General features: G+C 42.3%; 1 protein-coding gene across 2 annotated transcripts in view; it reads left to right on the top strand.

The window, feature by feature from the left end:
• Window positions 1-567: 567 nt before the first annotated feature.
• Window positions 568-27520, top strand: part of LOC122539909 (all-trans-retinol 13,14-reductase) — a 47032-nt gene continuing 20079 nt past the window's right edge. For both annotated transcript variants that reach the window (XM_043675070.2, XM_043675071.2), the window contains exons 1-6: window positions 568-724; window positions 9923-10105; window positions 17496-17737; window positions 24601-24796; window positions 26680-26877; window positions 27156-27275. In XM_043675070.2, coding sequence (XP_043531005.2) covers window positions 568-724; window positions 9923-10105; window positions 17496-17737; window positions 24601-24796; window positions 26680-26877; window positions 27156-27275 — 1096 coding nt within the window. The remainder of the gene's footprint in view (window positions 725-9922; window positions 10106-17495; window positions 17738-24600; window positions 24797-26679; window positions 26878-27155; window positions 27276-27520) is intronic.

Genomic DNA, 27520 nt, shown 5'->3' with positions numbered 1-27520 from the left:
GTATGGAGTTTGCACTTTCTCCACTGTCTAATTGAGTTTCCTCCAGGTATTCTGGTTTCCTCGCAATCCAAAGATATGTAGGTTAGATGAATTGGCCATGCCAAACTGCCCATACTGTTCAGGGATGTGTAAGTTAGGTGCATTAGTCAGGGGTAGATATAGGTAGGGGAAATGGGTCTGGGTGGGTTCCTCTTCAGAGGGTCTGTGTGGACTTGTTGGGCCAAATGGCCTGTTTCCACACTGTCGGAACTCCTGAATAAAGAAGTGGCAGCATTGAGACCTGGTTTATTAGAATTGTTGATGATAATGTTATTGATTTTGTCAACAAAACACTAGTTGTTTTCAAGTCATGCTTTGATGTTATAGCCTTTGGCAGGGAAGGAATGACATTAAAATGATCTAAAAAGATTTCTTTGTTTTAAATTTTATTTACAGATTGCAAAAAAAATGTGCATGGGATTCTGCTTTCACTCTCTGTCCTTATCTCCCTCCAGCTGGCCTTTGCTCATTATCTATGTTTGACTTTGACTCCTTGCTGCTTTGCTGTCAACATTTAGTTCAATCAGCATGTTGCTGTTTCTGTTTCTCGTGTTTCTTTTACTTCTAGTTATTTCAGTCTATTTGTTTCTCACTACAAGTGCAAATCCTTTCGCTGTTGATGTCAGAAAACCCCCTCAACCTTTGGTAGTGGACAGAGCTGCCAGGAACAAAATCCTTAAGCAAGGTGCGTCATTTAACTTTGATTAGCATCTTCCATATCCACAAGAGCATGTAGGTTCGTGACACAGAGTACAGAGCCTGAACAAAAATAATTTTATGTTATAATTGTGGCCAAACTAAGACAGTATAACCTTTAAGAACATTACGTAATTGATGGTTAAAACTATTTGGCTGATTGATTTGTTTCTCAATAGTTTTATTAACTTTGACTGATAAATATATGGAATACAAAGCTGGCTGTAACATACTAACAAGCATAGACAGAACTCAACTATTTTTAATTCTCATTGACAAATATAGGTCACAATAATGTGAGAAGTGGTCATTACATTTTTGTTTCAGCTGTCTTTATGCTTCAGTTGTGACATGCATTGCCTGCTGCAGAACTGAGTCTAACTCCTTCTGAAACCGGGGAGTCCAGGGTTTGGGATTGGGATTGAGGTCTCAGACCGAATTCATTGATGGAATGTGAGTGTCTTTGGTGAGGCCAGCCCATCCCTAAATGCCCAGAGGGCGGCTAAGAGTCAACCACATTACTGTGGATCTGCAGTCACATGGAAGCTAGACTATTTAAGGGCAAAAGATTCCTTCCTTAAAGGACACAAGTAAACCAGATGGGTTTTTTTCTTGACAATCAACAGTGGTTTCACAATCATCGTTAAACACTTATTCAAGATTTCTTCTAATTGAATTACAAATTCCACTACGTGCCATGGCAGGATTTGAACCTAGGTCTCCAGGACATTACCTGAGGCTCTTTTCAATTTCAATTTAGAACCCCTACAGTGTGGAAACAGGCCATTCGGCTCAACAAGTCCATACTAACCCTCCGAAGAGCAACCCACCCAGACCAATTCCCCTATCGTATTACTCCACATTTACCCCTGATTAATGCACCTAACCTATACTTCCCTGAACACTATGGGCAATTTAGCATGGCCAATTCACCTAACTTCTACATCTTTGGATTGTGGGAGGAAACCCACACAAACACAGGGAGAATGTGCAAACTCCACACAGACAGTCGCCCTAGGTGGCAATTGAACCTGGGTCCCTGGCACTGTGATGCAGCAGTGCTAACCACTGAGTCAACCTGCCGCCATGAATGGAAGGAATGCTACCACATTAACATTTAAGTAAACTTGCAATCATTCTTTTGCCTTTGACGATACCAGCAACTGTCAGTAACGTAAGGCTAGGCAGCAGTAAAAGTTGGAGACGTGTCTCTGTTAGTTAGTGATGAAATTAGTAAAATGAATAGAGATGACCTAAGTTCCACTATCTGCCATGGCAGGATTTGAACCTGGGTCTCCAGGACCTTATCTAAGTCTCTAGGTTAATAATACCACTATGCTGCCACCTCCCTGATTAGGGGCCATTGGTTAGAATGAACAATTCTGAGAAGAGAGAAAATGGGTCAACCTGGTGTTGAAAACTGTCAAGTGTGGTCTCGATGGAAAGGCTGATATATCTACAGTGCCCACTAACTGAAGGATGTGTAAAGTTAGATAAGGAGGCTCATTTAATGAAGAATTAAGAGGATTAGGAATTATGTGCAAGGTCTCCATAATCTATTTTCCATTATAGCCAAGTATAGCGTGCTACAATCTCTTATTCTAATTCTCCTACTTGACAAGCTCCAAAAATGACCTGAGGATGGCCCGACGGGTCAGGACCTCAGCAATGGCACGTCATCCAGAGGGATTGATACGTCCAATCCAGGTTGTAGCTGTTTATTTTAATTTCTGTTTGCCAAAATATGGCCTGGGAGTGTGTACCAAGAGGAAATGATAATTAATTGTGGACATGTCACATTCTCAGGAAGAATGTGACATCCTGACTTTGTGCATCCCATCTTGCAGAAACTCCCACGGTCTGCCGTGGTCTGTGTTTAATTTTCTGTGTTTCCACTGCAGCATTACCCCTGCCTCTCTCTTTGCAGTTACAATTCTATGAAATCAAGTCACTGTGAAGTTTCTCTGTGGATTGAAAGAAACCTGTTCCTTCTTGCACTGACTCTCAGTATATTTGCTGAGTGCTCCTTTCTGCCTTACCTCTGCGAATGTTTTCACTTCTGCTTTAGTTTTCATAATGTGACTCATAGATTTCTACCTGTTCCTAACTGTGTACTCTGCCTTGAGCCTTTTCCCCACAATTTCTTCAACTTCTGTGCTGTTTTAGCCATTCTTCAGATCAGTGCTTAGGTCTCCCTCCAGGTCTATTGCTAGCCACACCCTGTCACTGCTGAGTTTCACTTTCCCCATCTCTGGGATGGCTATGTGATTTATTGCCCCCATGTTTCACTTGGGTCTTTTTCCACTAGTTCTGTGGATCCAGTTATCATTGCCACTGTGTAGCAATCTGAGAGCTACACTCCTGTGAGTGCACAATGACAGGCTAGATTGAACATTACTCAATACAGAGGGGTTCTGCAGACCAAGCATCCACTTCTATGAAGTCACTATATGGCATAGCTCAGTAGCTATACCCTGAATGAAAATGGAATCACTACAGTGTGGAAAAGAGCCATTCAGCCCATCATGTCTGCACTCACCCTCCAAAGAGCATCCCACCCAGATCCAACCCCCTACACCCAAAATCCCACATTTACTATGGATAACCCACCAAGTTGCACATCCCTAGCCACCAAGGGGCAATTTAGCATGGCCAATCTATCTAACCTGCACACCTTTGGAGGTTGGGAAGAAACCAGAGGAGGAAACCCATACAGACACAGGGAGAACATTGCAAATTCCACTCAGGCATTCACCCAATGTTGGAATAAAATCCAGGTCCCTGGCACTGTAAGGCAGCAGAGAAACCACTGAGCCACCATGTCACCCTAGAAATTAGGTACCAGGTCCTGATGAAGGGCTTTTGTCCAAAACATTGATTTTCCTGCTCCTCGGATGCTGCCTGACCTGCTGTGCATTTCCAGCACCACTCTAATCTAGACTCTGATTTCCAGCATCTGCAATCCTCACTTTTGCCTGCCTGACAGGTTCTAGGTACAACCTAGGACTTTTAAAACAGGCTTCCTGCCCACCATTAATATAATTATCATTACTTTGCAGTTTTGAAATCAGACAAATGTTAATGTTTATCATTAGATTTTGGAATTTGACCTGCAGTAAAATTTACATACTGCACTCTCTCATCTCAAGTAGGAAACCAATTATAACAAATCCGTAATTAAAATCATGTTTCCTGATCCAGTCCATTTTACCTATAAGATCATTCTGATTTACGTTAAAAATTCCATATGGCATTTATAAATTATTGAATTACTAAAGGAACTATGTCCCAATTTTCTCTCTTTATTTCCTGAAGATTTCCTATTGCTGCATAGCAGCAAGTCCAGAGATATGTATTTCTAGTTTGGATTGAAAGAGGTGGAGAATTGCTCTCAATTATGTTCCTCAATTCACGGACCCTAAGAGGGTTCAATTAGATCCTGAGACCAATTGGAGTTATGGCTGAGTGTTACTGTTATGAACTAGAAATCTATCAGTCTGAATCAATGTTCCAGTATTGAGTTCAATTATTAAACTCCAATTATTTTGTAGTATTGGAGAGGTTAATTTTCTTTATAATTCTTTAATCTTCAGATTTTTTTCCTTGAAATGTGACTATTACTGCCAGCATTGACTGTCCATCCCTAATTGCCCTGGAGAAAGAGCTGGTGAGTCTGTGGAAAGCTGCCAGTTCAATGAAGTGCTCCAGGGGCAATTAATTAATAATGTCGGAATTGAACAAGGCAGCGGCATATTTGTACTGTCATTGCGTTAGTAATCCAGAGACGCAGTCTAATGCCCTGGGCACAAAGAACTGCGAATGCTGGAAATCTGCAGCAAAAACAGAAGTTGCTGGAGAAACTCAGCAGGTCTGGCAGAATCTGAGGAGATAGAGAGAGCAGAGTTAACATCTTGTGTCCAGTGACCTTTCTTCAGAAATAGGATAGGATCTGATAAATGCTGAAGGAGGGATGTATAAAGTTGGGAAGGAGTGAGCAAATAGGTGGAGACGGAGCCCAGAGTCAAAGACAGGCAGACAAAGGGGTAGATAATGAGAAACCAGGGAGGAAGCGAAGCTGACAATGGAGACCATAAGTAGATGAAAATGAGTTGGCTGTGCTGAAAGCATCCCATGTCATGACAGGGCCAGTGGTTGTGTATGGGGGGGGAGGGTTTGGGGTTGGGTAAATGACAATGTATTGGGCATGGGAGTTCAAATCCCACCGAGGCAAATGGTGAAATTTGCACTCAATACATGTCTGGAATTAAAAAGCCAGCCTGATGGAGATAACTGTTAATGGCCATTAAAAACCCATCCAATTCACTAATGGTTTGTAGGGTGGAAAATCTGTCAACCTAATCTGGTCTGGCCTACAGTAATTGTGTTTCTGGATCAGTGGTGCTGGAAGAGCACAGCAATTCAGGCAGCATCCGAAGACAGGCAAAATCAACGTTTCGGGCAAAAGCCCTTCATCAGGAATAAAGGCAGAGAGCCTGAAGCGTGGAGAGATAAGCTAGAGGAGGGTGGGGGTGGGGAGAGAGTGGCATAGAGTACAATAGGTCAGTGGGGAAGGAGATGAAGGTGATAGGTCAGGGAGGAGAGGGTGGAGTGGATAGGTGGAAAAGGAGCTGGGCAGGTCGGACAAGTCCGGACAGGTCAGGGATCGGGTTGCTGGAGGTTAGAAGCTAGGATGAGGTGGGGGAAGGGGAAATGAGGAAACTGTTGAAATCCACATTGATGCCCTGGGGTTGAAGTGTTCCGAGGCGGAAGATGAGGCGTTCTTCCTCCAGGCGTCTGGTGGTGAGGGAGCGGCGGTGGAGGAGGCCCAGCACCTCCATATCCTCGGCAGAGTGGGAGGGGGAGTTGAAATGTTGAGCCACTGGGCGATTTGGTTGATTGGTGCGGGTGTCTCGGAGATGTTCCCTAAAGCGCTCTGCTAGGAGGCGCCCAGTCTCCCCAATGTAGAGGAGACCGCATCGGGAGCAACGGATACAATAGATGATATTAGTGGATGTGCAGGTAAAACTTTGATGGATGTGGAAAGCTCCTTTGGGGCCTTGGATAGAGATGAGGGAGGAGGTGTGGGCGCAGGTTTTACAGTTCCTGCGGTGGCAGGGGAAAGTGCCAGGATGGGAGGGTGGGTCGTAGGGGGGCGTGGACCTAACCAGGTAGTCACGGAGGGAACGGTCTTTGCGGAAGGCGGAGAGGGGTGGGGAGGGAAATACATCCCTGGTGGTGGGGTCTGTTTGGAGGTGGCGGAAATGTTGGCGGATGATTTGGTTTATGCGAAGGTTGGTAGGGTGGAAGGTGAGCACCAGGGGCGTTCTGTCCTTGTTGCGGTTGGAGGGGTTGGGTCTGAGGGCGGAGGTGCGGGATGTGGATGAGATGCGTTGGAGGGCATCTTTAACCACGTGGGAAGGGAAATTGCGGTCTCTAAAGAAGGAGGCTATCTGGTGTGTTCTATGGTGGAACTGCTCCTCCTGGGAGCAGATACGGCGGAGGCGGAGGAATTGGGAATACGGGATGGCATTTTTGCAAGAGGTAGGGTGGGAAGAGGTGTAATCCAGGTAGCTGTGGGAGTCGGTGGGTTTGTAGAAGATGTCAGTGTCAAGTCGGTCGTCACTGATGGAGATGGAGAGGTCCAGGAAGGGGAGGGAGGTGTCAGAGATGGTCCAGGTAAATTTAAGGTCAGGGTGGAATGTGTTGGTGAAGTTGATGAATTGCTCAACCTCCTCGCGGGAGCACGAGGTGGCGCCAATGCAGTCATCAATGTAGCGGAGGAAGAGGTGGGGAGTGGTGCCGGTGTAAATACGGAAGATCAACTGCTCTACGTAGCCAACAAAGAGACAGGCATAGCTGGGGCCCATACGTGTGCCCATGGCTACCCCTTTGGTCTGGAGGAAGTGGGAGGATTCAAAGGAGAAATTGTTAAGGGTGAGGACCAGTTCGGCCAAACGAATGAGAGTGTCGGTGGAGGGGTACTGTTGGGAACGTCTGGCGAGGAAAAAACGGAGGGCTTGGAGGCCCTGGTCATGGCGGATGGAGGTGTAGAGGGATTGGATATCCATGGTGAAGATGAGGCGTTGGGGGCCGGGGAAACGGAAGTCTTGGAGGAGGTGGAGGGCGTGGGTGGTGTCTCGAACGTATGTGGGGAGTTCCTGGACTAGGGGGGATAGGACAGTGTCGAGGTAGGTAGAGATGAGTTCAGTGGGGCAGGAGCATGCTGAGACAATGGGTCGGCCAGGGTGGTCAGGCTTGTGGATCTTGGGAAGGAGGTAGAACCGGGCAGTGCGGTTCTACCTCATCACCTCAGGAGATCTCCCACCCACAGCTTCCAACCTCATAGTCCTGGAACCCCGCACTGCCCGGTTTATGCGTTTCCCTGGCCCCCAACGCCTCATCTTCACCATGGATATCCAATCCCTCTACACCTCCATCCGCCATGACCAGGGCCTCCAAGCCCTCCGTTTTTTCCTCGCCAGACGTTCCCAACAGTACCCCTCCACCGACACTCTCATTCGTTTGGCCGAACTGGTCCTCACCCTTAACAATTTCTCCTTTGAATCCTCCCACTTCCTCCAGACCAAAGGGGTAGCCATGGGCACACGTATGGGCCCCAGCTATGCCTGTCTCTTTGTTGGCTACGTAGAGCAGTTGATCTTCCGTAATTACACCGGCACCACTCCCCACCTCTTCCTCCGCTACATTGATGACTGCATTGGCGCCACCTCGTGCTCCCGCGAGGAGGTTGAGCGATTCATCAACTTCACCAACACATTCCACCCTGACCTTAAATTTACCTGGACCATCTCTGACACCTCCCTCCCCTTCCTGGACCTCTCCATCTCCATCAGTGACGACCGACTTGACACTGACATCTTCTACAAACCCACCGACTCCCACAGCTACCTGGATTACACCTCTTCCCACCCTACCTCTTGCAAAAATGCCATCCCGTATTCCCAATTCCTCCGCCTCCGCCGTATCTGCTCCCAGGAGGAGCAGTTCCACCATAGAACACACCAGATGGCCTCCTTCTTTAGAGACCGCAATTTCCCTTCCCACGTGGTTAAAGATGCCCTCCAACGCATCTCATCCACATCCCGCACCTCCGCCCTCAGACCCAACCCCTCCAACCGCAACAAGGACAGAACGCCCCTGGTGCTCACCTTCCACCCTACCAACCTTCGCATAAACCAAATCATCCGCCAACATTTCCGCCACCTCCAAACAGACCCCACCACCAGGGATATATTTCCCTCCCCACCCCTCTCCGCCTTCCGCAAAGACCGTTCCCTCCGTGACTACCTGGTTAGGTCCACGCCCCCCTACGACCCACCCTCCCATCCTGGCACTTTCCCCTGCCACCGCAGGAACTGTAAAACCTGCGCCCACACCTCCTCCCTCACCTCTATCCAAGGCCCCAAAGGAGCTTTCCACATCCATCAAAGTTTTACCTGCACATCCACTAATATCATCTATTGTATCCGTTGCTCCCGATGCGGTCTCCTCTACATTGGGGAGACTGGGCGCCTCCTAGCAGAGCGCTTTAGGGAACATCTCCGAGACACCCGCACCAATCAACCAAATCGCCCAGTGGCTCAACATTTCAACTCCCCCTCCCACTCTGCCGAGGATATGGAGGTGCTGGGCCTCCTCCACCGCCGCTCCCTCACCACCAGACGCCTGGAGGAAGAACGCCTCATCTTCCGCCTCGGAACACTTCAACCCCAGGGCATCAATGTGGATTTCAACAGTTTCCTCATTTCCCCTTCCCCCACCTCATCCTAGCTTCTAACCTCCAGCAACTCGATCCCTGACCTGTCCGGACTTGTCCGACCTGCCCAGCTCCTTTTCCACCTATCCACTCCACCCTCTCCTCCCTGACCTATCACCTTCATCTCCTTCCCCACTGACCTATTGTACTCTATGCCACTCTCTCCCCACCCCCACCCTCCTCTAGCTTATCTCTCCACGCTTCAGGCTCTCTGCCTTTATTCCTGATGAAGGGCTTTTGCCCGAAACGTTGATTTTGCCTGTCTTCGGATGCTGCCTGAATTGCTGTGCTCTTCCAGCACCACTGATCCAGAATCTGGTTTCCAGCATCTGCAGTCATTGTTTTTACCTCTACAGTAATTGTGGTCAACTCTTAACTGTACTCTGTGCAATGAGGAATGGGCAATAAGCACTTACACAACCAACAACACTAACCTCCCAAGAACAAATTTAAAGAAGCATAAACTACTATCGGACTGTCTTTAAAATTCAATTTTTAAAATATAAATCACATTGAAACATTCCCATCCTTCCTTTGTTCAATACATATGTGACTCCAAAGTGATCGCCGTCTGTTATGGTTCAGATAATATTCAGATATATCAGGAAAGTCCTGCTACAGGAAAGTCCAACACTGTGGCTAGACCTACATTAGTTGGACTGCAGCTATTCAGTAAGATAACTCACCATCACCTTCCCAGGGAACTTTGGACGAGCGGGAAATGCTGGTCTTGCCAGCAATGGTCACATCTCAGGAAAAAAGTCTAAAACCTGAAGGAACTAAAAAGAAATAAATGTCTACAATCCAAAAACAAATCTGGAGTTCAGAAGTGCAGATTGATTTTCAAAGGTAACTTTGGATATGACATTGTCACCCATTGAACTATTGGACAAACCTGCATCTTTATACACTTGTTATTAATTGGCAATGATATCAAAACTTTTAAGGTCTTCTCAGTATCATTAAGGAAATTCTTAGTGCTGAATTGCTCATGAAAGAAGATCTCCTGAAGGTAAAGTTGATATATGATACTGAAAGATCAGCAAGCGTCAAACATAATATAAATTACTTTGTGTTTAATTAAAAACCAATTTGCTGGGGTCCTGCTGAGCAACTCAAAGCCATATATCCTCTGGCTGTGACAGAGTTCATGCTAAGTACATCTAATATTCATCTAATCCGTTTTTTTGCGACTGCATCTGAATTAAATGCATCTGTTTATTCAGCAGTATGCTGCCATTGGAAAATTCCATTAAATGGTTAGAAATGGCATCTCTCAACTTTTCAGAAATTAGAAATCTTCAGGAAGGGTCTGTACATTTGCACCGGGAGCTGTTTTAATCCAATATAAAATGTGTGCAGCAAATATTGTCACAAGTACTACAGCAGTACCTTTGCCTGTCTTTCCAGGTTTTTCCACAGGCAAAGTGCCCGATCATCTTGATGCCATTGTGATTGGCAGTGGAATTGGAGGACTGACAGTGGCTGCAGTTCTGGCCAAAGCAGGCAAGCGTGTTATAGTGTTGGAGCAACATGACCAGGCTGGAGGCTGTTGTCATACCTTCAGTGAAAAAGGATTTGAGTTTGATGTTGGTAAGACATTTCTAAAGTATTTGTATTCTCTGAATCCTATGTGGTAGAGTCAACACAGTCCCAGAGGGCCACTCTCACATAAGAGAGAGAGAGAGAGAGAGACAATTGTTGGTGGTTTAACCTGACCTTTTACCATGCCCCAGGTAAAGGTCAATGTTAAGAAGGCAAGGCCTTCAAAGTGATCTCAACCAGTGCTATTGGTGTTACCCAGCCATGCAACCAACTGAGCGGACTGACCTCCTATCTCTGGTAACTTCATGATCTTTCATTATAATCATGGAATTAGATGAGCTACTAATATCCTGAGCTAATTCCTTATGAAAATAGTTTAGACACACTACCTCTTGACCTCCATCCATTGTTATCTTGTTTCATTCAATTAATTCAAAAATCTCATGACACCGGGTTATAGTCCAAAAGATTTATTTGAAACCACAAGTTTTCAGAGCATGAGGAAGGAGGTGGATCTCTGAAAGCTTGTGGTTTCAAATAAATCAGTTGGACTATAACCTGGTATCATGTGATTTTTGGCTTTGTCCACCCCAGTCCAAAAACATCACGGCCACATCATTTACTTGAAGATTGACCTCTGTCCTTTTAATGAATCAGTTATCTTCCTTGATCTGATTGTTAATCTTATTCCTATTGTGTGAAACAGCAATGACTTAGAATAAGTTCTTATAATGTACTAAAGCATTGCACAGGCTTCACAATGAAAGGAGCAGACAAGAAGTAACAGTAGAAGGGAAAGGAAAGATTGCGAACATCATTGAGAAGATTGCTGCTGAGGCCATTTTTATAGGATGGGCAAGTGGTTCAGTAAAATGTTCAGAAGAGCACTGTCATGATACTATGGCTTTAAGAAGTGAATTGTGTATTGGTTTGCTTGTTTGAAGCAATGTTTTAAGATTGAACTGTCTATTTGAAACTAATAAGGTCAACAGATTGTGAGGCTTTGTTTTCTTTTTTAAGAGTTAGAACAATAGAAGCAGCATGAATAGAGTCAGAGAATCATAGAGATGTACAATACAAGAAAGAGACCCTTCGGTCCAACTCGTCCATGCCGACCAGATATCCTAAATCTGGGCTCATCCCATTTGCCAGCATTTGACCCAGATTTAGAGAGATATGCTCATCCAGATGCCTTTTAAATGCTGTAATTGCACCAGCCTCCACCACTTCCTTTAGCAGCTCATTCCATACATGCACCAACCTCTGTGTGAAAAAGTTGCTCCTTAGGTCACTTTTAAATCTTTTCCCTCTCACTTAAACCTATGCCCTCTAGTTTTGGACTCCCCTACCCTCCAAAAAAAAAACCTTGGCTCTATACCTAATCCTTGCCCCTCAAGATTTTATAAACTTTTACAAGGTCACCCCTCAGCTTCCGGCACTCAAGGGAAATCAGCCCCAGCCTATTCAGCCTCTCCTTATAGCTTAAACACTCCAGCCCTGACGACATCCTTGGAAATCTTTTCTGCACCCTTTTAAGTTGAACAACATCCTTCCTAAAGCAGGGAGAGCAGAATTGATTGAGTAACGCAAAAGTGACCTAACTGTATAGCTGTAACATGACATTCCCAAATGGTAATGTCAAGCTCTCCCAGAGGCAGGATTTTTAATTTCAGTTTTTCAGTAGCAGTTGCGGGGGTCTTGAAGCTGGATTTGGAAGCTGCAGTACATCTCTTCCTGGTACTCTCTCTCTCTCTCTCTCCAAGAGTTCTGTCTTGATGTTGTTTCCTCCTGGACTGGAGAATTGCCGACAAGACTATCTAGTTTACTAAATTTGCCTTTGCCAAGGGTGTGTTTATGGGATGTTACTACATTGAAACAGTTAATTAGTAATAGTTAATATGCCTACTTTTTAACAACATTTTGACAGTTAAGCCAATTTTTTTCTTTTTGATCTTAATCTTGTCTATATTTTAACTGTAGTATAAAAATAAATTATGTTTTGCTTAATAATGAGTAGTTTGACCAATCGAATTGCATCTGGAACACGACACCTCACATTTAACTTTAAATTAAGAAAAAGATAGGGTCTAGATTATCTCCTGGATATATCTGGAGGATGTTTGGTCTGGTCCATAGCAGTAGGATCAAGGCAACTGAAGTCTCTACCTCTAAAATACAGGATATGGATGTACAGAAAACAAGCTCCAAGAACAACAGACCTGGAGAGTAAGGCTGGAGGTGGCTGCGGTGATAGAAATATTCAGGATCATGAAGGGATTTGTAAACCAGAATAACTAATTTGAAATCAGTGTGTCACGGGACAGAAGCACACATCTAGGATGCAGATAGCAAGGGCTTGTGTAGGACTGGCAGTGAAAATACTGAAGACCTTGAGATAAAGATTTGTATAACAGTTCATAGTGATAGATGGTGTCTGTGAATGGATGAACAAAATAACCAAGGAGGAACCAAATGGCATTTGGACTTCAGGACAGCTGGCCCATCCTCCTGAAGGCTTGTATCTATTTTATATCTTTTCTTCTTTCTGAAGTAGCAAATTTTGTTTGTGATTGTGGCAAGTGAGGTAGTTCAAAGACATTTCTTCCAATTTCTTCCACAATAGGCCACCCTATGAAACTTCTGTCCAACACTCTAGTATATCCAGGAGACCTTAGAATATCCTCTGAAGATTGTTAAATCTGTAGGGTTCTAGTTTGCACGCAGTAAATTGCCAATTTTAGGTGGTTCGAATCAGCCCCAGATCCCTGGTTCTAGACATTGGACGTATTTAGAGAATGTGTAATGAAGACAGCAGTAACCAAGTGTTTCGGGGCAGAAGAATCTCTGCATTTATTTCCAGTGCAAAAAGTAAGTATAACTCAAGAAATAAAGGTGAATGTGATAAACAATGAAATTAACACAATCAATTATACAGAGATCAGTAATACTATTACATATACTATTTATTAGATAAAACACTATTAGAAATTAAAACAATGGTTTTAATCACAGAAACTTTAATCAGGCTTCCTACCTTTGGGGTCCCATGCACTGTCACCATCCCCCTTCCACTCCCTGTTGGCTAGGTTGGAAACTCTGGGTTCTTGGGTGTTTAAGCTCACCATGGAGGAAAACGCAACTTTGAAGTATTGCTGGCTGTTCCTGCTTGCCGTATCCAGGACCTGGGTGAGGACTTCGGGCTGAAAGGCCTTCAGTCAGGGTTGAGTCCACTGATGCGATGGGATGGGTAGTGAATCTGTTGGGTGAGTTCTTGGTTTTCCTTATTTTCTGCTGGTTTTGTGGGCCCGATTTTTACCTTGGGATGTGTCTGAGGCTTGTGGTGTCGGTCGGGTCAGTGGTTTTCGGAGTTTGTTGTTTCTTAGGTGTGCTGGTTGTGATCCCGTGCCGTGGGTTCCCTGGTTCACAATAAGCCTGTGTCAGTCTCCCAGATCTCCCTTCTGGAGATAGCTCTGGGAAATAGCTATTGGTGTCAGCTGTTGGAATTCTTCTCCTGGCGATAGTTCTTTGGAACGCTCCTCCAGAAAAATCTCTTGGGATCTCTCCTGGAGATTGCCCTCGGGATAGCTACATGGGATCTCTCCTGGGGGGATTGCTGCCTCAGGTAAGACCGGGGCCTGCAATTACACTGATTATAGGCCTCTTACCTTTGCACCAAATCTATGCTTGCCATTGTGTTACTGGTGCTCTTTTTGAAGTCAATTGGTTTCCTGATCGTAAAGCATATGTACAAATGGATTTTTATTGAAGATGTACGTTTGGTATCTAGGCCCCATACCTGTTGTATCGGTCACTCACTGTCACCATCTGTTTTCAATGAGACCTTAAAGGAGATTTTGTCCTTAACAAAAAGGGATGTAGTCAGGCTGCTCAAGTCTAAGCTGCTGATAAAGCTGCCTTTCCAAATGAAATTCTGCTCACTATTTACAACTGTAAGCTTATCCTGAGGCTGTACATAGAATCTCTCCAGAGTCTGCTGTCATCTCTTGCATTAGTACTGCAGTACTGTTTATCCAGCTGAGTATTAACCCTGTACTCTAAATGGCCTGCTCGCAGACAGAGTGATGCTTTCAGTCCTAATGGCAGTAAAGGATCTCAATGTCCAAGTAGTAATCATATACAATGAAGAATATTATCTTACACCTCCTTTATGGTCAATTGTTTAAATATTGCCTGTCTTGACAGATTGTGAAGGAGATATTTATATGCCTTTATAGAAACCTAGAGACAACGCTTTACTTTCTGAGGAAAGTTATTGTGAACAAAACGTCCACAAATTGAGCATTTTCCTGACATAACACTGGTTGGATGATTACCATAGCAAATCTAGCCCCACTGTCCTGTATATTTTCTCAATTTTAAGTCAACACTGCCAATAAAGGCCTTCTCTTGGCTGAGGAAACTCTTTATTTTCAAATGATCAATGTACTGAAGCAGCATGGGAATAAACAATTTAACCATTTCTTATTTGCAGCTAGAATACATATCTTCAAGCCATTTAAAAACCAAAATGAACAAAAAAACCTAATCGAATGAGATTGTGCCAAATCCTTATCCTATATGTCTATCTCTACAACAATGGGGTGTCACGGGTTTTGGGGGTTTTTAACAAAGATGATCAAAATTCTGAAGGCTTTCAAGATTTTGATGGAATAAATAAGAAGGCATTCTTTCCAATGTCAGTCAAAACTGGAGCACAAAGATTTGGGAAAAGAGCCAGAAGTGAGATAGAAGGTAAAAGCAGGGGCAGGAGGAGGTCATTCAGCTCATCGAGACTGCTTCACACCCAACATGGTTATAGCTGTTATAGACCAGGCCAGAACCCCCAGGTAGCCTAGACCTTAAGTTTTATATTGTTTAAAATATAAGTGTAAGGCTCCTGTGTTCCAGATATGATCCAATTAGTCCACCGCTAAGCTTTAACCAAAATACACTTTATTCCTGCAACACAGTTAAAACAGAGCAAAAAGGAGTATCGGCATAACTGTACTCTATTGAAATACTGAACAAGATCATGTATTTTTAACCGCTAATCAACAACTGTTCGAATATAGGCAGCATCCCATAAACATATCCTTGACAACGGCAGTTCCACTGCTATGCCTGAAAATAATCTGGTGACCCTTTGGGTAATGATTGTAACAAGGTCAGCCAGGTGGATCCCATAGAATATGAGCTCCCTGATTGTACCTGGTCCAATCAGGGAGCCCTGGCTGACAGATAAAAACAGGAGTGCCTTGATCACACAGCACTGCCCTTTGATGTGAAGGGCAGTGCTTGTCACTGGCCAGTCGGGTGTTTTCCTTTCTTCCTGGTGGTGGAAATTGAATAAAGATTTGTGCACCTTGTGTCTCTCACTGTGTCTCACACCTGCACACACACACAATGGGTGCTGGGGAAAAATAAGCACTACCGCAGTTAGGCGGTAGTGTGGCGGTTAAATTTAAGAAAAAAGAAATTTTAAAAAGGGGGTGTGTCGATAAAAAAAAAATAAACAGGAGATTTGCCCTTTGATGTGAAGGGCAGTGCTTGTCACTGAAAAAAAAACAGGAGGGCCAGACATCTTGTTCACGCTGACAGCTGGCTCTCAGGGAGCTGGATCAGTGTCAAGAACTCAGCACATGTAAATAAAGGGTGACTTAGTGATGGGATACCAGTCTCTGTGGAGTTATTTCACTTCGCTTCAATCCTTCTACGGCTAGTATATCTTTCCTTAGTTAAGGAGACAAAAGTTATACACTGTAATCTAGGTATGGTCTCACCAAGCCATGTTCAGCTGCAGGAGGGTATCCTTGCTCCTGTACTCCAACTCTCTTTCATTGAAGGCCAACATACTATTTGCCTTCCTGTTTGCTACTCATGTATGTTTTCTTTCAGTGATTGGGACACCCAGGCGCCTTTCTTCCTCAACATTTCCCAATCTATCACCATTTAAATAATGCTCTGCCATTCTGTTTTTCCTACCAACATTGATAACTTCGTGCTTATCCACGTTACACTGCCCCTGTAATGCATTTGTTTACTCATTCAACTTGCCTAAATCACCTTGAAATCTCTTCACTTCCTCCTCACCACTCTCAATCTGATCTAGGTTTGTGCCATCAGCAAAGTTGGAAATATTATATTGGATTCCCTCATCCAAGTTGTTGATTTACATTGTGAATAGCTGACGCCACTGTCCTATCTCATTATTTTTTCTTCTGAGTGGACCATGGCACGTGCATAGCAGGGAATTCTAGACCTACATGTGATCCATGTCAACACAACAATCATCACGCGTGGATTAATCTACCACAGTATTATTGCCCTGTGGTTTTCCCAGTCTAAATGTAGATTACCATCATCCCTAAGTAATGGATCATCCCTGCAGCCTGCATCTGTAATTTTCTGTTTAATGCCATCTACTATTCATCAGCGGCAGTACAGACAACTCGCACAAATGCTTTCCGCCTTTGTTCATTCTTAATTCCATACAAGCTGAATTTTCATCTAGATCTTCTGAGCCAATGTCTTTCCTCATGACTTCACTCATTTCCCACTTTACAAATAATACCATCCCACCTCCTTTTCATTTTTGTCAATCCTTCCTTTGTATTGATTAGCCTTGTAAGTTCACTTTCCAAACTTGGTCACCTTGTAGCCATGTTTCCATAATCATAATGATATTGTACCCATTCATAACTATTTGCAGTGACATTTCCTCAATCTATTGCAAATGCTCCAAACATTCAGATATATTAGCTTAACGTTTATCTTTTAAGATTTTTTGTCTGTCATCGGTTCACCCGTGTTTCACCTGTCTTCTAAATTACTTTCTACTTTTCATATTCGTTTGACTCTTATTTCTCCACTCAGGTTCCCAGCCCCTGCCTTTCTTGCTTCAAACCTCCAGCACTCTCAAATAGCCCTGCGAGAATATTTATTCTGGAAGATGAGGACTTTTTTTTAATGTAGAGAAGCACATAGAATACAAGACAAGGAGGTGATGTTAAACTTGTATAAGACTCTCATTAGAACTCAGCTGGAATATTGTGTACAGTTGTGGATGGCACCTTATGGGATGGATGTGAACACATTGGAGAGAATACAAAAGCAATTTACAGTAATAATTCTAAGAGCAATAAAGTTCAATTTTGAGAATAGATTAAGGAAGTTGAGACAGTTCTCCTTGGACAGAAGGACGCTAACAAAATATTTGATAGAGGTTTTCAAAGTCATGAGTGGGTTGGATGGAGTATATCAAGAGAAAGTGTTTCCATTGGTAAAAGGACAAAAACAAGATGGCTGGACGAGCATTGCAATTTTCAAATTCTGTCAACGGCTGCTCCAAGCCTTGGTGCGTCCAAAGATTCAAACTCTCTGACCTTTATGGTAAATATCAGATATCATTTCTATTGATGCAAATCTCTTGTGTTTCCAGGTATTCATTACGTAGGGCAAATGCACGAATGTGGGCTCCTGAGAGTAATTATGGACCAAATCACTGAAGGACAACTGGAATGGATTCAAATGGACAATCAATATGATACTATCATCCTGGGTAAAAATGAGAACGTTCGTAAGTACGAGCTCCACAGAGGGAAACAAGAGTTTATTGATGCGTTAAAGAGGCAGTTTCCTCAGGAGGAACAAGCGATAGACCAATTTATGAAACTTGTGAAGGTAATGTTGTGACATATTCATTAATTTTGTATCAGTAAAGTATTGATGATAAAACCATAGGAAATAGGTACAGGAGTGGGCTATTGAGCCCCTCAAGCCTGCTCCGCCATTCAACAGGATCATAGCTGATCTGACATTCCTTGCATCCACATTCCCATATTAGCAATTTGTGAGAAGATTTGTAGCTCAGGTTGGTGATAAATATGTAATTTAGCTCACTGAGCTGGAAGGTTTGTTTTCAGACATTTCATCACTATACTAGGTAACATCATCAGTGAGAGTCTGGTGGTATAAATAGAGAGGCGGAACCTACCACCAGCGCTTCACTGGAGACTCTCGCTGATGATGTCACCTTGTATGGTGACAAAATGTTTGGAAACAAATCTTCCAGCTCAGCGAGCTAACTTAAGTATTTACTTTCCTATATTTTCCTCATCACCTTTCACCAACCGATGAACAACCTCTCTACCTGATCCTGAAATATACAGAGATTGCCCTTAAGAGCACTGAGATTTAATTAGTATGAAAATATACAGCCTAGTCAGGGTTTTTATTTAGACATTTCTGGACTGTTTCTCTCACGCAAAGTTTATTTAATCATGTCAACATCATTGATTTTTCGGTGATAACACATATCGTATGTATAATTCATTTAAGCTTAAGTTGTTGGAATCTGGGAAAGTTCAGTTGAAAAGATGCTAGAACTTAATTCTTTAAATAACTTTAAAAATAAACTATCTGAAGATAAGAAACTTAAATGGTAATGGACAAAAATGTAGGAAAATTGGTCTAAGCATGACTAGTCTTTCAAAAGGCCAGCACAAGTACATTTGGCTAAGTGGCATCCTCTGCACTGGAGGATTCTGTGATTCGGAGTGGATTTAATTTACAGCACATCCCAAAGTAATCTTATTTCTCTAGGGATTGAATATTAGCATAATATTGACCTTAGAATTAGCATATTATCTATTTCTCGTCAATGTAATCTAAACAACAGCACAAAATCTAAATAACGCAAATATTTACTGCCTATTTTGTTACTTGTATTCTATTCTAAGATTATTTTGTCTCAAATACACTTAGCAAAAAGGCAAAATATTCTGAGCCTGACCTAATAGTCTTCCCTCAGGTAGCCCATCAATGCCATCTGGTGGCCACTTACTGTGCTTCAGAGTTTTCTGAACTGAAAAGTTGGAGCATTTTTTTGAATAGTTCAGAATATGATATTAAATTTAAAATGCAAATGAAATTAAATGACTAAATGCATAAGTATTAACATACCAAAATTGTTTGGCAGAATATTACCATTTAAGCTACTTCAAAATATTTGTACTGTTTGTAGCATACAGAGTTTTATACATCAATAAACTCCTTCAACATCATGATGCAGGTGAGAGAATAAAATTGAGTGTTCCTTGAAAGTAAAATGAAGTGAAACCTGCTATCTGAATTCATGTTGCTGTAATTCACAATTTGGTGCCCAACACTGATTTTTGATGAATGTCATCAAAGGCTATTTGGGAGTATGCAAAACTGAGATTTATCTCTTTGCATTTTAGTATGGTTTACTGCAAGCTTGGGCTCTTTGCATTCTAAGTGAAATACATGGGATCGTCTGTGTGCTTTGAGTTAACCATTACCTTTTAAAACTGCAATACGTAGGTGAAAGGAAGTTACCCAGAGTTCCCAGGAAACTAGGCAGAATGCTTGGGGGAGAACCTTCCAGAGTCTGATGTTAATTTTCGAGTCTGTGATGAGAAGTTGTTTGGGAGAGAAACATGTATCAAACAACGAGAAAACTTGTGCTAAGCAGCATTCCTAAGAAAATAAGTTGAAAGTAATGAAATTATTTTAGAATAAGAAGTCATTATTTTTCCCAGACTGGAGCGTTGGGATGCTGGAGTGGTGGAAAAGAAGTGAAGTTAAATGTTTGATTTCTTAAAACAAAATACAGGTTTTGACGCTCCATAAGAGTAACATAGCAATGGATGGAAGAAAGCTAAGTCTGGAGCATAATAATAATAACTAAAAAAAGAGTTGCCTACAGTTCCTGCAGATGAGATGTAATTTTAATTTCTTCAAGTATTAAAATTTGGGAATGAGCTGAACTGGACCTTCCTAGAGATACCAAATGCTCTCAGAGTTTTGGTTTGCAGGAACAAGAGGGCCTGGTTGGGTATGTGCAGTGATCATTGAAAATGTTAGGACAATTAGAGAGCAGTAAATGAAGCATCCACAGTGAAATAATTCCAAAGGCCAGTATCTGCACCAAGTCACCCTTTATTTACACGTGGAGAGTTCTGGGCACTGATCCATATCCCTCAGAGGCAGCTTGCAGAGTGAACAGAACCTCTGACACGCTATTTATATCTGTCAGCCAGGGCTCCCTGATTCAACCAGATTAACAGCCCAATCTGGGAACTCATATTCTATGACACCCACCTGGCAGACCTCATTACAATTATCGCACACGGTTTTATGAATAGGGACATTGAGTATAAGACTAAAGAGATGGTACTAAACTTGTGTAAGTCACTTGTTGAAACCTCAGCTAGGCAATTCCATACAGTTTTGAGTATTACATTCTAAGAAGAATGCAATAGAGAGAGTGCAGAAACAGTTTGCAAAAATGGTTCCTGGGATGAGGAACTTCCGTTATAAAGATAGATTGAAGAAGTTGGGACTGTTGTCCTTCGAGGGAAGATGACAAAGACGGGGTTCTGACTGAGGTTTACAAAATCATGATCATGTTGGACAAATTAGGTAAGAAGAAACCATGTCCACTCATAAAAAGAACAAAACCAAAAGAACACAGATTTAGGGTGATGTGCTAAAGAAGCAAGGATGAAGTGAGGAAAAGCTTTTTCAGTTAACAATTAGTTCGGGTGTGGAATGCATTGTCTGAAAGTATGGTGGAGTAGACAAACAGGAGGCTGGAAGCCAGGTAGCATTGGGAGGTGGAGAAGTCAAAGGTTCGGGTATAACCCTTCTTCAGGACTCAGGTTTAGTTGTAGCATTCAAGCAGCCATTGAATTATTATTTGGGTAGAAATAATATGCAAGGGTGTGGGCAAGAAACAAGATATTGGCCCTCGGTAATCATACTCATTTAACAGCCAGTACAGGCACAATGGGCCAAATGGCCTCCACTACCTCATAATTCATCTGCACTTCTGCAGCACTGTTTCTAACTTGTACCATTCTCCCTCCACTCTGTCTGTTGGTCCCTGTTAGGACATTATACATTTTGATCAGATCTCCTCTCAACCTTCTAAACTCTAACGAATACAGGTCCATACACTTCCGTTGTTTCATCCCATTCTCAGGATGACAATGCATTGGTTCTTGCACCACCTTCTCAACTAGGACCAGCTGGTGGCACTGCCATAGGCACTGTCACATCCTGAACGGATGGAGCTTCTGCAGTCAAAAAAAAAATTGATTGCTTGATTTATCCGAGGTTCATCGAAGCAGCCTTCCACCTCCCTCTCCATTAGCACTGGTCCTGTCAGGAGGATATTTCTCATAGTAGACAATCAGATACCTACAGTTAAAAACTGGGTTTGCAAAGGGTGATTCTTAGTTCCCAACACCGATCAAAATGCATTTCCACTGAAGTGTAATTAACCAGCTTGTTACATCGCTTCATTTACTTCGTATTAAGTTCAAGACTAAAACATGACTCAGCTCAGTGGTTGTGAAGGTTGTAGGGCCTGTTATTAGCATTGGAGGGTGAGATGAGACGAGTCATTTCATTCATTAGTTTCTTTCACAGGATTGTGAAGTCTGGCATCATTGCTCGGCTTGTTCTCTCTCCTGATCCTCAGCTGCTTAGTAGTCCATTTTAACCTACTCTTCCACATCTTCTCAGCAAGATGGGGAGGTGACAGCCTAGTGGTATTATTGCTGGACTATTAATCTAGAGACTGAGGTAATGTTCTGGAGACCTGGGTCCAAATCTTTATGTGGCAGGTGGGAGAATTTGAATCCACTAAAAACCAGAATTTTTAAAAAAGTTCTAGTGTGAAAACTGTCAGGAAAATTACCATCTGGTCCCTGATATCCTATAGGGAGGGAATCTATCATTTTTACATGGACTGACCTACATGTGACTCCAGACCAACTCAATGTGGTTGACTCTCAACTGCCCTCTGAGTAATGAATACTGGCCTAGCCAACAATGCCCTCATCTTGTGAATGAATAAAGTAGTGACTCCAAGTTCAAGTTGTTGAGGATGTATTACACTAAGTTGAGTTTAGAGGTCCTTTTGGGGTTACTTAAGGCATCTGACCTCCAGACATTGGAACCTTTACTTTGGAATGATAATGGCTTGCTCTCGCAGAGCTCTGGTTTCTAGTAGGTTTGACGTGATTAGTTTTCTGACCCAATCCACGAGTCAGGAGGCAGGGGAGAGTTCTTGCCCCCACATGGCCAACCTTTCTTCTGACAAGGTATGCAGTCGATTCTCAACTGCCCTCTTATTTCATAGAACAACAAGGAAGTTCTCCATTGTATCCTCACCAATATTTATCTCTCAACTAACATCGCTGAAAAGCAAATAATCTGGTCATGGCCACATTGCTGATTTGTGAGCATTTCTGAAGCTTGGAGCCAAGAATTATTAAGTGAAGTAAGGAAAAGGTGAAATGTTGTTTCCACATTTCGAATTGAATCATTGAAGGACCTTTATTTGTGTCTTTTAAATAACACTCCCTTCAGGTAATCACCTGGGACAACCAAAGACGATCCAAGCCAATACAGGTGAGGCTCTGGGGGAAGATGCTATGTCCTTTATTTGAAATATTCATTCATAGAAAATGGGCTGGACCAACATTTTATTGTCCACCTCCAATTATCCTTCAGAAGGTGGTGGTGAGCTGTCTTCCTGAACCACTGCAGTCCATTTAGTGTAGATAGACCCACAAAGCTGTGAGGAAGAGAACTCCAGCATTTTAACCCAGTGACATTGAAGGAACAGTGTTACACTGTAGCTAGTGGTGTTCTGATATACCTGCTGCCCTTGTCTTTCTAGATGTTACGGGTCATGGGTTTGGAAAGTCTGTCTCAGGAACCAAGGTGAATTTCTACAATACATCTTGTAGATGGCACACACTGCTGCTACTGTGCTTAGGAGGTAGAGGGTGTGAATGTTTGGAATGTGGTGCAAATCAAGTGGGTACTTTGTCTTGGATGATGTCAAGCTTTATGCCACTTGTATGGATATTGACCAGGCCTTTCTGCATTTGGACATGGTCTGTTTCAGTATCTGAGGAGTCACAAATCACGCTGAACATTGTGCAATTATCAGTGAACGTCTCTATTTCTGAACTTATGATGAAGGGAAGGTCATTGATAAAGCAGTTGAAGATGGTTGGGCCTTGGACACTACACTGAGGAACTCCTGCAGAGATTTCTTGTAGTTGGGAGGTCTAACCCTGCTCATTACTACAACCATTATCCTTTGTACAAGTGGAGAGTTTTCCCCGTGATCCCCATTGAGTCTAGTTTTGCTAGGGCCCCTCAATGCAGCATTGGGTCAAGTGTGACTTTGATATCAAGGATAGTCACTCTCACCTCACCTCTGGAACCAAAGCTGGGAAGAGATCAAAAGCTGTGTGGAACTGGCAGAACCCAAAGTGAGCATCAGTGAAAGGGTTATTCCTTTGCACCGTTGGTGTCCCCTTTACTGATGATCAGGAGTAGACTGATGGCCAGGTAAGAGTTTTCCTACCTCTTGCATACAGGACATACCTGGGAAAATGTTCACATTATCAGATAGATGCCAGTATTGCTGTTGTCCTGAATCAGCTTGTCGATGGTCTGACAAGTTCTGGAGCACATTTCGTCAGTACAATTCTGGAATGTTGTCAGGCCCATATACTTTGTAGAATCTGATGCCTCCAACAAATGTTTCATGGTCAGTGTTAAACTTTTACTTCCAGGTTCTTGTCCTTTTGAATTCAGATTCCATATATGGGACTTTAACCCAGAATATTAGCTGAGTCTCTGGATTATTAGACTTCTGATAACACCCCTACACCATCACACTCTGAGATTGGACATGATACAGACCAATTTATCTGCCCTTATTTGGTGTGACAAACTGAGAAGAGGCCAAAATCATTGCTGTCTCACTTTGTTTTCATTTTGCACATGTTAAAGTAATTACTGCACATTGTCCTATCTGACTGTCGATAAGAGATTTGTTCTTGCTTAATCATTTTTAAATCAGCACAGTATGCTTTGACCTTGTTTGAATGTTTTGGAGTACTGGCTGATAACTTATTTTAAAATTGGAAGTCTGTGTTAACTGCTGATATTAAAAACAAAATTGACGATGCAAATCCTGATATAGTTAAAAATCATAAAACTCAATGCCTTCAGATAATGAGCAATGGGAAAAGACAAACAACAGCATTACTATTTCCCTTTTAATGACTTTTTCTCAGTCGATGTTTCTTCAATTGCCTGAACATAGCTGGAACAAGGAATCTGGCAAACCTAGCTCTCCTTCAATCTTTGTATTGAAACACAGTGAATGCGTTCAAATCAGGTAATGTTAGATTTCACATTTAAAAGTATGTTGACCTCTTGACTGCTCTCTTGAGACCTGAGACAACTCTGCACAGACCTGAAATATAACAATGATACATGATGGAGAAATATGTTTGTTTCCTGTTTTGTTCACATTTGTAGTGAAAGGTAACCTGACTTAAGAACACTGTGGGTATTGCAGTTGTAAATTCCTTTGGTAAATATTCTTCATGGGGAGTTTTTTTTCTAAATAATTGAAATATACTTTGGAAGTCACCTTACAGAATGCTAAATGGCAAGAATTTTGTTATCTCTGTTCCATTTTACAGCAAGTTTCAAAACAAGTACCTCTGATGGCTGTACTCAAGATGATCCCCTTTCCCATAGCCAAATTTCTCGTCAGGACAGGCATTGTTCATTGGATTTCTACGATATTTAAGGTTGCAAGCACTAGCCTTACAAAAGTGGTTAGTGAACTAACAGATAACCAGGATCTCCGAGCAGTCTTTTGTTACATGTTTACTGGTAAGAGGAATCTTTTACTTGCCTTGTTATCCTTCTCTCCCACACTAACAGGTGAATAAAGATAAAGCCCTTGTGTTTATGATATATTAATCAATCTATGTGTTACAGATACGTGTGTGTGTGTGTGTGTGTGTGTGTGTGTGTCAGCCATTGAGGAATACCAATGAACTCAGCATCATTTCAGTTGGATTTGACAGTGCGAACACTATCGAAAATATCCTACCTTATCCTATCATTGACCAAATATTTATTTTCTTATCAGTTTCTTCCTGATCATTATGCCTAATTCGAAAATGACATACACAAGATGTTCAACATCGCCCAAGATACAGCAGCTCACTTGAATCTCTGCCCGTTATCACCTTAAACATTTATTTCCACTGTACCTGTTTACTGTACCTGCAGAATGTTACATTCCTGAACATTGACAAAACCTCTTTATTGCCTCTTTCTATTTGCCTGGGGAAGATTGCAGTGAGACAACTTCTTGAATTACTGCAGGCTACGTGCTGAAGGTACTCTTGTTAGGCTGTTCATTGGAAGTTTCAAAACTTTTGCCCAAGCAACCTGTTCCTGTAATATGTTTTTATGTAGAGTGACTGGAGTGGAACTCACAGCTGCCAGTCGTCAAATGCACTCTGTGTTTGTCCTTCAAACTGTAAGGTTGTGAGGGCATTGTTGAAGGAACCTGAGGGAGTTGCTTCAGTAAATTTTGTAGATGATCTCCACTATAGCCACATGCCACCAGAGCTGCATGTGTTGGGTGGGATGCTGGTCAAGTGGACTTCTTTGCCTGGACAGTGTCATGCAGTTTGAGTATTGTTGACACAGCCATAAGCAAGCAGGCAGTATTGTTATGGACCATGCCAGGCCCCCTCAAAACATTTCAAGAAGGCAGTTCAGACCCTAACTTTTCGAGTTTTTTTTAAGCAGGTGTATTCCAGGAGTTGACATAGCTGGCCCAACCACTCAGTTTTAAACATAACAGAATTAATTTACAGACTACTAAATGAAACACGAACAAAAGAGAACCAAGTTTAGAATAACATAACTTATCTGAAAACCCAATCGACTCGATCACAACTTAATGATGATGTTCCAAAAACTCGCAACATCCCTATAAACACACCCTTGGCAAAAAAGGTAAAATCAAACACAAGTTCTTACAGGAGCGAAGTCAGAGAGACAGTCAGCCAGAAAAGCTCAGTTGAATCCAGCTAAGACCAGCAGCTGCAAACAGACTGCTTGCTAAAACCAAATCAAAATAAACCCTGAACTGAGAGAACTGGCCTCTCCCCTGTCATTGTGCAAATGTTTTAAAAGAATGACTTAAAAGCCTTCTCAAGTAGAATATTTCCAGGCATATTGGAACTTCTGCCTTTACAACCCCTTTTGATAAAACCAAGGACAACATAACTTTGTTAACAGAGCAGCATCATCGCAGTATATCACACTCCTAACTTGTGCATTATCGAGAGTCAGGAGATGAGTTACTCACTGCAGACTCCCAGACTCTTACCTGCTCTTTTAGCCTTTATATGGCTAGTTCAGTTCAGTCTGGTGAATACAGGATTTTCAAGGTGATTATCATACTGAATGACAAAGGAAGTAAATTAGGTTATCTTTTGTTGGAGATGAACGTTACAGAGCTCTGATACGGCGCGATGTTCATAAAATTGAAAGTGTGCACAATTTAACACATGCATGCAAGGTAATTATTATAGTGTTGATCACAGAAACATGAAAATAACTGTATGACTGTATACATTCTACATTTGTAGTAAATATTATAGTTTTCTTATACTTTGTGATGACTCTGAAAAGATTAGTACAGTGGTTACAATGCATTTGGAAATTTAAAAAAAAATGATTTGCCTCATCAGGTGTTGCTCCCAAAGACACCAGCTTTGTAATGAATGCATTACTGGTACATCACTATAGACGTGGAGCATGGTATCCAAAAGGCGGGGCCAGCGAGATCGCCTTCCATATTATCCCGGTCATACAGAGGTCAGGTGGTGCTGTTCTAGTGCGTGCTCCTGTTCAACGGATATTGATAAACAAGGATGGGAAAGCCATTGGTGAGTTTAAATTCACAGTACCTTACTTTGGTTAATCTTCAGTTTCTATCCTGTGCCACCTCTTAGTCAGAAAGGTAGGCCATTCTAGCTTTCATCAATCACCAAAGGCTATTCATTGGTCAACTCACCTTCTGTGGAACAGCTTTCAACAGAACAATGTATTCTGCTTCTCAATGAGGTGTTAATTCACTTCATGAAAACAATATTTGTTCCAATCATTTTTATGACATAGTTTACTGCATTTGAAATGTCTTCACTATAAGTATTTCTCCCTGTAGGAGTAGCTGTAACAAAAGGACAGGAAGAAGAATGTATATATGCCCCTTCAGTGATCTCTGATGCTGGAATATTCAACACTTATGAACACCTTTTACCAAAAGAAATTCAAGCAAAACCTGGTGAGAAGATGTCTGCTTTTCTAATTACACAACTTCAGGAGCTTGCTTCCTGTGGTTAATCAATATATTGTGATCTCCAGTATGTGAGATTGCCAAACAAGTGATCTTTATTGGCTATGTATCACTTGATATAAATAGAACAATATTCATGTTTCTCTGCCATTTGAAAACCAACAAATGGCGTTACCAATAACAAGCCTTTGCCACAAACATCTGAACAAGGAGCAGAAGTAGGTTATCCCCAG

This window comes from Chiloscyllium plagiosum, unplaced genomic scaffold (genome assembly GCF_037043375.1).
Source record: "Chiloscyllium plagiosum isolate Xiang-an unplaced genomic scaffold, Cpla_swu_hap1 HiC_scaffold_32, whole genome shotgun sequence".
Taxonomy (NCBI): domain Eukaryota; kingdom Metazoa; phylum Chordata; class Chondrichthyes; order Orectolobiformes; family Hemiscylliidae; genus Chiloscyllium; species Chiloscyllium plagiosum.
This window is presented reverse-complemented; position numbering and strand designations above follow the sequence as displayed.